The 14,352-nt window shown below is 41.0% G+C and overlaps 1 protein-coding gene and 1 long non-coding RNA gene across 2 annotated transcripts; one reads left to right on the top strand and one right to left on the bottom strand.

The window, feature by feature from the left end:
• Window positions 1-5,123: 5,123 nt before the first annotated feature.
• On the bottom strand, window positions 5,124-6,326 carry LOC117631142. The gene is made up of 2 exons (XR_004586293.1): window positions 6,287-6,326; window positions 5,124-5,335 (listed from the first exon to the last, which is right to left on the bottom strand). It is a non-coding gene; the product is annotated as an uncharacterized LOC117631142 (long non-coding RNA).
• Window positions 6,327-9,991: 3,665 nt separating this feature from the next.
• Window positions 9,992-12,803, top strand: LOC117631141 (beta-glucosidase BoGH3B-like). Its single transcript, XM_034364119.1, has 8 exons — window positions 9,992-10,428; window positions 10,608-10,698; window positions 10,798-10,943; window positions 11,083-11,326; window positions 11,431-11,535; window positions 11,650-11,832; window positions 11,943-12,147; window positions 12,316-12,803. The coding sequence occupies exons 1-8, from the start codon at window positions 9,992-9,994 to the stop codon at window positions 12,801-12,803; spliced, it is 1,899 nt and encodes a 632-aa protein (XP_034220010.1).
• Window positions 12,804-14,352: the final 1,549 nt, after the last annotated feature.

Raw genomic sequence — 14,352 nt, 5'->3', positions numbered from 1 at the left:
TTGTGCCTCCGGTTCCCATGTAGCTTCTTCCACGGTTTGACTTCTCCACAGAACCTTCACTACTGGAATGGATCTAGAGCGCAACATTTGCTCTTTCCTATCCAGGATTTGCACAGGCTGCTCTTCATATGACAAATCTTCTTCTAACTCCACAGGTTGATGTTCCAAAATATGAGAAGGGTCGGACATATTCTTCCGAAGCATAGACACATGAAATACATCATGCACTCGAGAGAGTTCTGCAGGTAATGCAAGTCTATAAGCAACCGGTCCGATGCGTTCAATAATCTCATAGGGTCCAATATAACGAGGGCTTAACTTCCCCCGTTTTCCGAATCTCATCACACCCTTCCAAGGAGATAACTTCAGAAACACCCAATCCCCAACTGCAAATTCAAGATCTTTGGACCTATTATCTGCATAACTCTTCTGTCGGTCCTGTGCGATCTTCAGCTTCTCTTTGATCATCTTCACCTTTTCGGTTGTTGCACGGATACTATCCACTTTTTCCAACTTCTTATCTCCCACTTCATTCCAACAAATAGGAGTCCTACATTGTCTCCCATATAATGCCTCATAAGGAGCCATCCTTATACTCGCCTGATAACTGTTGTTGTACGCAAATTCCACCAAGGCAAGGTGAGTATCCCATGAATCTTTCATTTGCGGCACACATGACCTCAACATATCCTCCAAAGTCTGGATCGTTCTTTCTGATTGTCCATCAGTTTGTGGGTGAAAAGCTGTGCTGAACTGCAACCTAGTACCCATGGCCTCCTGCAAACACTTCCAGAATCGGGAAGTGAATNCTTTCATTTGCAGCACACATGACCTCAACATATCCTCCAAAGTCTGAATAGTTCTTTCTGATTGTCCATCAGTTTGTGGGTGAAAAGCTGTGCTAAACTGCAACCTAGTACCCATGGCTTCCTGCAGACACTTCCAGAATCGGGAAGTGAATCGGGCATCCCTGTCCGATACAATGGACACAGGTGCTCCATGTAACCTCACAATCTCATCCACAAAAAGTTTTGCCAACCTCGTCAGAGAATAAGTTTCCTTGATGGGTAAGAAATGGGCTGACTTGGTGAGTCTATCCACAATCACCCAAATTCCATCATGTCCCTTAGAAGTACGTGGGAGCTTGAAAACAAAATCCATGGTAATGCGTTCCCACTTCCATTCAGGGATTGGAAGTGGTTGCATAAGCCCTGAAGGTTTCTGTCGCTCCGCTTTCACTTGTTGACAAATCAAGCATCTACTTACATACTTGGCAATGTCTCCCTTCATATGCGGCCATGAGTAATATTCCCGTAGGGTTCGATACATCTTGGTACTTCCTGGATGCATAGTGTAAGTGGAACAGTGAGCTTCCTCCAGGATTTCTCTTTTCAGATAATCATTCTTAGGTACACAGATGCGAGTTCCTGTTACCAACGCCCCATCTCCCCTTATTGCATAATCTTTCCGTGAACCATTTTCTACTTCTCCCCTTATTCTACAAAGTGTTGGGTCTTCTAATTGGGCTACAATTATTCGCTCCACCAAAATAGGTCTCACATGCAAACTAGCAAGTAGTCCACCCTGTTGTGTCATTTCCAACTCCACACCATCCTTCCGCAGTTCCACCAATAACGGAAGATATGCTGTTCTCAAATGAGTCAAACTTCCAGTAGTCTTCCTACTTAATGCATCTGCAACCACATTAGCTCGGCCTGGATGATACTCAATCGTGCAGTCGTAATCCTTTATCAATTCCAACCAACGCCGTTGTCTCATATTAAGCTCCCTTTGAGTGAAAAAGTACTTGAGGCTTTTATGATCAGTGAAAATCTGACACGTCTCACCATACAAATAATGTCGCCAAATCTTGAGAGCGAACACTACTGCGGCAAGTTCTAAATCATGAACCGGATAATTCTGCTCATGTTTCTTGAGTTGCCTCGAGGCATAAGCAATCACCCGATCATGTTGCATCAGAACACATCCCAAACCTTGCAAAGATGCATCACTATAGATCACAAAGTTTCCTGCATTATCCGGAAGAGCCAAAACAGGTGCGGTGGTTAATCGCTTCTTTAATTCCTGAAAACTCTGCTCACATTCTTCTGTCCACTCAAATGCAACATCCTTCCTTGTCAACCGGGTGAGAGGTGCTGCTATCGAAGCGAACCCTTCCACAAATCGACGATAGTAGCCTGCCAAACCCAAAAAACTCTGTATCTCTGTCACACTTGTGGGTTGTACCCAATTCACAATAGCTTCAACTTTCTGTGGATCCACATAAATCCCCTCAGCTGAAATTACATGTCCTAGAAATATCACTCTGTCCAGCCAGAACTGACACTTACTAAATTTCGCATAAAGCTGCTTCCTTCTCAAAGTTCTCAATACTAACCTCAGATGCTTCTTATGCCCTTCCAAAGTCTGGGAATAAACCAAGATATCGTCTATGAACACAATCACAAAGTGATCCAAGTATGGTCGGAACACTCTGTTCATGAGATCCATAAACGCTGCTGGGGCATTCGTCAGTCCAAACGGCATCACCAGGAATTCATAATGTCCATACCGTGTTCTGAACGCGGTCTTAGGAATATCCTCTTCCCTGATCCTCAACTGGTGGTATCCTGATCTCAGATCGATCTTAGAAAAATACTTAGCACCCTTCAACTGATCAAATCGATCATCAATCCGCGGCAAAGGATACCGGTTACGTATCGTCACCTTATTCAACTGCCGGTAATCAATACATAACCTCATGGTCCCATCTTTCTTCCTTACAAATAACACAGGTGCACCCCACGGTGAGACACTGGGTCTGATGAACCCAAGATCTACCAACTCCTGTAATTGAATCTTCAACTCCCGAAGTTCAGCTGGCGCCATTCTATAAGGGGTTTGATAAATAGGGTTGGTGCTCGGAAGAAGTTCAATAGTGAACTCGATTTCCCTTTCAGGGGGTAAACCAGGGAGATCATCTGGAAAGATATCAGGGAAATCACACACAACAGGAATATCTTCCAGATTTAAAGGGATCTCTCGAGTATCAATAATATGTGCCAAATACCCCTCACATCCCTTCTTGAGCAACTTCTTGGCTGTGATGGCAGAAATAAGACAAGTAGGGAGAACTCTACGCTCCCCACGGAAGATAACTTTAGGTTGCCCTGGACTCCGAAGCGTTACTTCCTTCCGGAAACAATCCACTGATGCATGATGCTTCTCTAGCCAATCCATCCCCAATATAATATCCAAATCCACCAAGTCTAAAGGAATTAAATCCGCTTCCAACCATGCATCATCTACTTGGACAAAACAATTTCTGAATACCCGATCTGCAAACAAGACTTCTCCCGTAGGTAGGGAAATACTAAATCTTCCTATTATAGGTATGGGTCTAATACTGATATACGGTAAGAAACTATGTGCTACAAAGGAGTGTGTGGCCCCCGGGTCAATTAGAACACGTGCAAGATAACCAAAAATTGGAATCATACCAGTAATCACGTCTGGAGTAGCATAAGCTTCTTGCTGAGTCATAGAGAACACTCGGGCCTGAGTAGTGGAACGCCCAGGTTGACCCTTTGCCTGCCCACCACTTCTGCCTCTAGAGGATGACGGTGCCCTGCTACTGGATGACCCTGCTGCAGAGGAAGAGACACCACCTTGATTCTGATTCTGACCCATACTACCTTGCCCCTGCTGGGCTCCAGTTCCTTGAATCGCTGTGTTAGTCTGGAGTATAATTGGGCAGCTTCTCTTAGTATGCCCCACTTGTCCACAAAAGTAGCATGTCAGGCTACTACTCTGACTCGGTCCACCTCCCTGAGTATAGCTGGTACAATCCTTTGCAATATGCCCAACTTGTCCACAATTAAAACATGTCACCCCAGTGTGCCTGGAAGGAGTCCTGGCAGTACTAGCTGTAGACTGTGGCCCTGAATACTGAGTCCAAGCCGGACGAGAACCAGATCTTCCACTACTAGAACTAGATCCCCGTCCTCCTGACCATCCACCGCTAGCAGAACTGGAACTAGATCCTCCCCTCTTTGATGGACCCTGACTGGGCCCACCAACTCCTGGTGTATCCCTACGGCGCCTACCCACATTTCCACCAAGTTTCCTTGACACCCTTTCAGCTGCCTGAGCCAACACCCTCATATTTGGATAAATGTTAGCAGTAACCACTGCCTGAATTTCCCACCACAAACCTTCCTCAAATCGTCTGCATCTGTCCTCTTCGGTGGCAACCAACTCTGGAGCAAATCTGGACAACTCATTAAACTTGTGTTCATATTCCATTACTGACATAGACCCCTATTTCAGATACAGAAACTCTGACTTCTTTGCATGTCTATAAGAAGGTGGGTAAAACTGCTCTGAAAAGATTCGCTGAAATTCTTCCCAATTTATAGCAGCAGGATTTTCATAACCTCTTTTTACTGCCTTCCACCAATGATAAGCATTGCCCTTGAGTAGAAAGGTAGCCAAGCGGACTCTATCCTCAGCTGGACATTCCAAAACCTCAAAAATTCTTTCCACATCAGTAATCCATAATTCTGCTTCTGCTGGGTCAGTACTGCCCACAAATTCCTTTGCCCCAAGTTCTTTAACTCTTTTAATTTCAGAACTTTCTGTACCGCGCCTTCCCCGTAAGGCTGTAGCCATTGTGCGAGTAAACTGGCTGAGCACATGTCTCATATCCAAAGCATTATCTCCCGCAGGTGGGGATGGTGGAGGCGAAGGTACTGGTGGTGAAGGAGGGGGTGACGGAGATGGAGGTGGAGGATTCGGCCCCCATCTCTGACCGCGGCCTCTTGTTCTAGCTCTGCGAGCTGACATGATTCTACACAAAGAAATCATGAAATCATTAGATCAACAATGCAGCAAAAGTGCAATAGTCGAAGGAAAATGAACCTAATGCTCTGATACCAAGCTGACAGGACCCGCCCCGGAATTTCCCGGAAATCGGAGCGGACCCCGTCTTTGTTCCGACATCATCCCGATGCCGGGCCCACTAAATTAAAACTCGAGACTTTCTACCAAAAATTTGGCAGAGTCTCCCCTGTAAACTAAGCAATCCCAACAAAATTTACTTCACCTGCAACACACAGTAATTAAAAATCCCAACCAACAGCATGCTTTCACAATTTTACAAGTCACTAAAGTGGCCTCCGGCCTCACAAGTAAAATCTATCAGGGCGATACAGAGCATCTACTGAATTTAGATTACAAGTACAGTTGAGTAGAAGAAATTACTCAGTTCCTAACTAGAAAGATGCACAGATCGAACTTCGTACACCACTTGCACGCTTCCTGGAGCGACTACTGGCTGGGGGGCGCAAAACAGAAAATATGTGAGTGGACAAAAACCAAATTGCAGTTAAAACAATATAATAACCCCACCATGTAAAAATAATGCTCAAGACATGCAGGTTCACAATTCAATAAATAATTACCCAAAACTTAATTCATTAAAAACATTTCAGAAAATACCAGTTACCTCCTTTAAAAAGGAACCCCACTCTCTCAAACTTACCACTCCTTTCAAACCACTAACTTCCTTACCCACTCAACCATACATACCCGTATAAAGATACTTGTATAAATAAATATATATATATATATAAATAACTATACGATAAACTCAGCACACCACCTAGGTACCGGGAAAACAATCCAACTGGGGGATCGTTTAACTAGTCCGCAGGATTTCTAGGTGCTATCCTGCGTCTAGGGATGAGCGGTCCAACCGGGGAACGAAACTCCAAAGCTCCCACACCGGAACATCCAACGCCATGTGTAGCTTCCAAACTATGTCCTACGCGCGCAGACTGGGTCATCACACACCGGAACATCCAACGCCATGGTGATGACCCTAAACTCTATAATAAGTCTTTCCACATGCCGGAACATCCAACGCAGCATATGGAAAGTGTCTCACACGCCGGAACATCCAACGCCGCGAGTGAGACTAGTAACTAGGGAAGGTACTTACGTAGTGTAATCACCCGACTTCTCTCTAAAACCACACTCTTCCACAACAACCTCCAACTACCCCAATATCTCATCTATAGTGAATATATAAATATACCTCCCCAATATCCACACAAAGACACTCTCAAAACCCAAGAATGCCAAACTCGATATATATATATAGTCAACCCGACCAACAAAAATCATTTCAAGAATATAATATATATATTCCATAAACCATTAAAACATTATGCAGAAACTTTCATCAATTAAAACCATGCATATGATTAAAACAAAGTCCACTCACAGATAGTCCCACGCTGCCTGACCACGTGAGGGTCCTGCCTGCTGAGTACGTGCAGTCGAAACACCTATTTCGAGATACGAACCGTTAATTGGTATAAAAATCACGTCTAAGCGGAAATTACCAATTAAATGATTAAATCCCCAAATTCCCCATACGTGCACAGTGAAGGAGGTATCCTAAGGTCCGATTACAGGTTTAGGAATCGTTCACAATTTTTTTACGGTTATCGCTAACCCGCAAACTTTGCATTTTTGAATCGGAACATCCGGGGTTCCGATTCATAATCCGTGAAGTCCCATACGGTCCTAGGAATTCCTAGAACAACATACTTTACTTCGAGAAAGATCTAACGGTCGAAACCTATCGAACCCGGATAACGCACAATATGCGAAAATCCGTTCGATAGTCAAACGACATCCGAATTGAGATCCGCGAATTCCTACGCGCTCGTGACAACCTAAGGATCTCATCGGGTTACAATGCAGCCTCACCAGACTCGCCCACGCGCCGCCACACGCGCCGGCAGCGCGTGGGTGTGCAGAGTAATTTCCGGCGACGGAAAAACTCCACACCCGAGGTCACCCTTCCTACCCTAGCTTCTACTCGAGGTCAGGATCACTTTCTTCAACTACGGGGAGGCCCAATTCGGGCGGCAACTGGCCGGAATTTCAGTTTGAAATTCGGCCCAAACCCTAGGTTTTCTAATCGGTTTCTACACTCACAATCGATCCAAACCTATACCAACATCAGCTAGAACTCGTAAAAAGGAGGAGAAACCATACCTCAATCACCGAGTTTGGGCGGCAGAGGCGACGGCGCGACGGCGAGCAAGCTCTGGTTCGAACTAGTCGAGCTCGCGGCCGGAGTTCGTGGTTTCCGACGGGGAAAACGGCCTAGGCTTGATCGGGACGGTCGAGGCGGATCGATCGGGACCGGTCTCGGGTCCTGCCGTGGCCGGAGCTGCGCGAACTGAGGAGAGAGAGAGAGTTGACGTCGGGGAGAGAGAGAGACTGAGGAGAGAGAGTGTCGCGCGCGAGAGGGAGAGAGCTGAGGTGAAAATCTGATTTTTACCAAACTTTTTGAAATAATTACAAGTTTGCCACTGGAAGTATTTTGCCCGTAACTTTTTCGTTACAACTCCGATTCAAGCCTACCGCCTGTCTACGAATTCGTCTCGGTACCACCTACCCAAAAATACCATCCACGGTCCCAAAATCCTTCCGAAGAAGAAAGTGACCAATTTACCCCTACCCCAAGGGTAAATTCGTAATTTTAATTAAATCGATTAAAATAAACCTTTAATCTGGAGTCGGGGTGTTACATCTTACTTTTCAAAAAAATAAAATAAAATAGTCATAGTCTAATCAAACATACACCAATTGCAAACGCTGTACAAGTGTTATCCAACTTATGCTAGGCCAACCCAATCCAAGACAGTACCAATATTTAATCTAGTCCATGACAGTCCCCCGTACCAAACGACCCCTCAAGGAAAAGAAGATGAGACGAACTAATGAATTGAATTCTCTTTGACTATTTTAGGACATTCTGTAAAGTTCTCTATAAATTTAAAAGTATTTCCGTCTTTTTATTACTTTTTTGGCCTACTGCCAACTTCTTTTTCTTTATATTTATATATGTATTTTTTTATGAATAATCTATTGCTAATTTTCCTTTCACTGATAACCCTATTCACATATAATCCCTTTAAGTGAAAAAAATTAAATAAATAAAAGAATGAATTGGTACACCGCAGTAGCAGCACCTTTATGTTCCACTCTCTGTTAATTAAATTCGAATATTTTTTTTGAAATCAGGAAATATTTAAATAGCCAACCCAAATACAGAAGTAGGCACTGAATAATCACCTATAAAATCACTCACTATTTAAGAGGGAAATAACAAATACATTTCGCTAGTCTAACACTCCAAGCCCAATCCTAACCAATCCAATCCAGCCCACCAAATGGAGCCTAATGATTTATGCATCTAGATTTCAATGATAATATTAAGAAAAGCTGAAAACCATATATAATATAAGAAAAGAACATATAATATGCACAATCTATAATGTACTGTAAGATGAATAAAGAAGTAAGAACAAGTTATAACATAATAAGGAAATCATTGAGGAAAGAAGACGTTTATGTTCGCTACCTAATATACCAATAGAATTACAAAAAATGATTTAAAAAAAAGTCCTTCACACAAGACAAAATGTTAAAAGGGTGTCGGACCATTTTGTATTAGTGCCTTCCTATTTGTCCTTATATGGTAAAACTCCATAGAATTAGAGTGTTGCTATTTCCACTCCCTGTTCTATTTTCCCACCCATCTTATCTTCTCACCCACCTGAAAAAACACAAACTTATCTTTCCACCCACCATTATTCCAAAAATACCCTTTAATTGTATTTCCATATTTGCAATTACAAAATATATATATATATATATATATATATATATAAGAACAGTATGGAACTTAATAACGAACTAACAGGGAGTCTTGAGTTCTTGGGATGTTATTCCCATCAAAATCCTATTTTGTCAGTATTGTTGAGTGCAAAAGGGACTGAAATTTACGTTTGGGTTTTATGTGGGCTTCTGGTTGATAAGAACGGAAGCCTATTCATCTATAAGGTAGCAATTGAGGAAGCAAGGGTTGGATGCCTTCTTTTGTTGGTCATACATTAGTAACATTAGGGTGGAGTTGCGCTGCGTCGGAGAGAGGGAGAGAGATGACCGGTAATGGGGTTGGGTTTGTAGGTGATGGGAGGAAGAGGGAAGGATCGGTGGACATGGTGATTGGGAGCTGGGTAAGTCATGCTGGGAGGAGGTGATCGAGGACGGGAGATAATTTTTATTTATTTATAAAAAACTGTTATTTCTTTATATTATTTTACTTTATTTTTTGGTTTAAAATTCTTTAAATGATTTAAAAGTAAAGATTTAAAAGTATGGTTATAACAATGGTCCTTGAAAGTAATTTTACAAAAGAGTAAATTTGTCTTTAAAATTTTGAAAATAAAGTGGGTGAGGAATAGGACATGGAGGTGGAAATAGCAGCACTCTAGAATTATAGCAATTATACATCCAAAGCATGACGCATTTAGATGCCTTACTAATTTGACGTTTGTACACTTTCTTTTCTTTGTTTTTTTATTTATATCGCGCATTGTCTGGTAATAGTTGATAATGAACACGTGTAAGTATTGTTTTCAGAATTGTCTATGTATTTGCATAATTATTTTCCGCAACATATCCTAGTGAGTAAAGTTCCATATGGATAGATCTTCTTAAACCAAATTCGATTGAAAGATGGATCAACCCATTATTACTATTATAGTTTGTTATGATTTCCTAAAACTGCAAGACAAACTTAGAATTAAACTAAAAATTTTCCACAGAATCTCTACAAGTCAGATCGGATACGACTTTAGTTTTTGGTTCTTATCCTACGATATCTCTACTTCTGTCCAGATATTCAAGTAAAACCCAATTTAAATACTCACCTACATTATAAATACACTCAATTCTTCAGCCAGTCTTACATTGGTATCTCTTTCTCTATTGAAAAGGTCTGTGCATTCTCTGAATTCACATTGTTTCTGTGTTTTTTTTTTTCTTGTTTAGGATTTTTATTTTGACAATAGTATGAGCAATTTAGCTAATATTATGATTTTTTGTGCAGGTCTAGATTTCAATGATGGTAAGACCAAGTTCATCAGTCCTCTTAGTAGGACTTCTATGGTTATGCTACTGGGGAGCCATGGCACAAGCAGGAGCAGAATACATGGCATACAAGGACCCTAAGCAGCCGCTAAATAGGCGAATTAAGGACGTGATGGGTCGAATGACGCTCGAAGAAAAGATCGGACAGATGACGCAGCTTGACCGTGCCAATGTCACAGCTGAGATCATGAGGGACTTCTCATTAGGCAGTGTTTTGAGTGGCGGAGGGAGTGTGCCGCGTGAGCAGGCTAGTCCACAGGATTGGATCAACATGTTCAATGAGTTTCAAAAGGGTGCACTTTCAAGCCGGCTTGGGATCCCTATGATTTATGGCATTGATGCTGTTCATGGGCACAACAACGTTTATAAGGCCACTATTTTCCCACATAATGTTGGACTTGGAGCCACCAGGTAATAAGTGATTCTCTGAAAGATATATTAAACAGGATTAAAAACAGATAATACATGAAAGATATGATTATTAACTTGAACCATTATTCTTCATTCCCTGGCCTTTTTTGATAAAAGTATTTGACATACACAGTGGTAACTTTGATTAATTTGTATGAAAATTTTCCAATATCTTCCAGGGATCCGGAACTTGTGAAGAAGATTGGTGCTGCAACTGCACTTGAAGTTAGAGCTACTGGCATTAATTATGCGTTTGCACCATGCATTGCGGTATGCTATATATCCAATAATTGAACAGTTTTTGAGTGTGATATATATTCTTTTAATACTGATCACTGATTAACAATCTTAAACCTTAATGTACAATAGGTCTGCAGAGATCCGAGATGGGGTAGGTGCTACGAGAGCTACAGCGAAGATCCTGCAGTCGTAATACAAATGACCGATGTCATACTTGGATTGCAAGGGGAACTTCCAGCTGGTTCCCGGAAGGGCGTTCCTTATGTGGGTGGAAAGTAAGTGCTCAGAAAAATAATGTTGTGACGATTTCGAAGATGTTTTTAGTCATCGTGTTCGATTACAAAAAAAATCAACTGATCCTAGTACTTCCAGTTTCTCTTTTCTTATCTCGAAAACCTTTTATTTGTGATATAGGGATAAGGTAGCAGCCTGTGCAAAGCACTTTGTTGGAGATGGTGGCACAACCAGGGGTATAAATGAGAACAACACTGTGATTGATAGGCATGGATTGTTGAGCATTCACATGCCTGCTTACTACCATTCTATCATCAAGGGTGTGTCCACTATCATGGTCTCTTACTCAAGTTTGAACGGAGAGAAGATGCATGCCAACCATGAGCTTGTCACCAAATTTCTCAAGGACACCCTTAAGTTCAGGGTAAAACAATCAAACTGTAAATTAGTTGGTTCAAAATTCAAATTATTCGTTACCGGGACATGAATGAATTAGCAGGACTAACCTTGTCATTGTTCAAATTTCAGGGCTTTGTCATCTCCGACTGGCAGGGTATCGACAAAATTAACTATCCGCTCCATTCGAATTACCCAGAAGCGGTTCTTGCTGGTGTTCAAGCTGGCATTGACATGGTAATTAGTTGCTATCTTGGTTATGTGATTGATGTTATCAGTACAGAATATTAGTATTAATATTTAAAGGGGTTCATTTTTCTGATATTGAAACTGCTTGTTGGTGTTGTTTAGGTCATGGTTCCCTTCAATCATACCGAGTTCATTGGCATTGTAACCGACCATGTCAACAACAAACGTATCCCCATGAGCCGTATCGACGACGCAGTTAGGAGAATTCTGAGAGTCAAGTTCGTGATGGGTCTGTTTGAGAACCCTTTGGCAGATGAGAGCTTTGTTGACAAGCTTGGAAGCCAGGTCACTAATTTGATCTCTTATACTAAATCTTCTAAAATATGAGTAATTAAAGCAATTCATAAAATATCTTATATATATATATATATATGTATGTTATATATAACATGCAGGCTCATAGAGATTTGGCAAGAGAAGCAGTGAGGAAGTCACTTGTCCTGTTGAAGAATGGAGAAAATGCAGATACACCAGTCCTACCACTCCCTAAGAAGACAAAAAGGATACTAGTCGCTGGAACCCATGCCAACAACTTGGGCTATCAATGTGGTGGTTGGAGTCTCACTTGGCAAGGAGTTAGTGGCAACAACTACACAGCTGGTTGGTATCTTCTTAACGTCTTTTTTTTCTTTCTTGATACAAGCGAGATTTGAGAACCACTTGAGCTACAATTCCGTTGCATATATTCTTGATTGTTGTGAATTTGTGCTTAATTTAACTCAACCACAATTTCTCTCAATTAACTTAATTACTGTACTTTGTGTTCAGGAACCACTATCCTCAGTGCCATCACAGCTGCAGTTGATCCCAGCACAGAAATTGTGTTCAGTGAAAACCCTGATGCCGATTTTCTCAAGTCCAACAACTTCTCCTACGCCATTGTTGTGGTTGGAGAGCAACCCTACGCCGAGACCAAGGGGGATAGTTTGAACTTGACAATTGCAGAGCCGGGTCCCCAGACCATCACCAACGTCTGCGGCGCAGTGAAGTGCGTTGTTGTCGTCGTCTCTGGCCGTCCTGTTGTCATTGAGCCTTACGTTTCGTCCATGGATGCTCTTGTGGCTGCATGGCTACCTGGAACTGAAGGACAAGGAGTTAGCGATGTTTTGTTTGGTGATTATGGATTCAGTGGGAAGCTGCCTAGAACTTGGTTCAAGACAGTGGACCAGCTCCCTATGAATGTTGGCGATGCTCATTATGATCCTCTATTTCCCTTTGATTTTGGACTTGCAACTGATCCTGTTGAGCAGTTGTAGTCAATTTAGTATACTTCTAGTCTCTCTCATTTCCTAGTCTTTTAGGGAGTTAGTTTGCATTTTGATAACTCTATAATTTAAGTTTTTTGAGATACTTTATAAATTAGATTCTGTATATTTAAGATCCTTGATTTCTGTTCGACATGTTCTTTGCCAGTAATTATTATTTAAAAAAAAAAAAAAAACTTATCAAATATCAATCGTTGGTTGAAATCGCACAACCAAGCAGCTAAAATGAACAAACAATGTCGTGTACTGGTCCAAATAAAACTTGTTTATTGGAAATATTTGTTGTTGGAAAATTTTATAATTGCATTCATAATTTAGTATAAAGTTACTAGACACAAAGGGCCAATGCAAATTAGCCACAAATGGCCATTGCAATAACAAAGCAATCTAATATCAAAATTACGACAATCTAGTGAGCTTCGACTAATCACGCATGATTTTAGAAACACTGGCATAGGCATCCCAACTAAGATTACAAACGCAAAATAATCAAAAAGAGATAAAGCTTGAAAAAAACAAGCCATAACAATACAAATAAAACTCTCATAAAAGAGAAATGATAAGCTTACGTCGAAACGCAGCCGCCTGTGATGGGTGGAGGAAAATCATAACAAAACAAAAACAAATAGAGAAAACCTTTTGTCCCTGAAAATAGGGAAAGAGGAGAAGGGAAGAAGAGAAGTGGGGAGAGGGGAGGAAGAACAGTGGCTCTTCCCCAACGGCTCTATAAGTGTTTATTAGAGCGTTATCCTACTCGCATTTATATATTTATTTAATATCTAGAGCTAGAATTTAAATATAAATATAGTGGTACTTTATTTTTCAATTTAAAAAAAAAAAACAAAAAAAATTCAAGATTCACATGCATGCTATCATGCGCACAAAGCCACTTTCCAATTAAAAATACATAACACAATGAGATGGGTTCATAAAGCATTTCTCCCTCATGCATATATATAATGTTCTCTTTCAAATGCTCTAATATTTCGAGAACAAAACAAAACATTTTCAAACGATATATATGTGGATAAATAACAGAAAAAAATAATAATAAGAAGGAATATACGATGAGTGGCAGTATAAGAAAATTACATTAAAAATTAAAATTTGTGTTTATTGTTTAGAATGTTGGCCATCTTTGAATTTAATCCAACAGTAGTTGACTAAGAAACTACATAGTCCCCATCGACTAGGTGAACGAGACTGATATGATCAAAGTGTTTGAGTGAGAATGCAATAACACCCAATTATTATTACATATTTTTGCGTTTTGATTGTGCAAGAAGCTCCCTAGTGACCGTGGACGAAGTGAACATGCTTGATATATAATCAAACTGTTCGAGTGATAATGCAATAACACCGAACTGTTACTAATACACTTTGATTATACCCCATTGTAACTTCATTGTACCCAGTAAAGGCACTCTATTGTCACTAGGCTTTAACACTGTGACTTTACTCTATTATGTCTTTGCAATTAGAGGGCACCCCACCATCATTGTTATTGTGCAATGGTAGCACGAAGTTGACGTTGACCTCA

Source organism: Prunus dulcis, chromosome 6 (assembly GCF_902201215.1).
Source record: "Prunus dulcis chromosome 6, ALMONDv2, whole genome shotgun sequence".
Classification (NCBI taxonomy): Eukaryota; Viridiplantae; Streptophyta; class Magnoliopsida; order Rosales; family Rosaceae; genus Prunus; species Prunus dulcis.
This window is presented reverse-complemented; position numbering and strand designations above follow the sequence as displayed.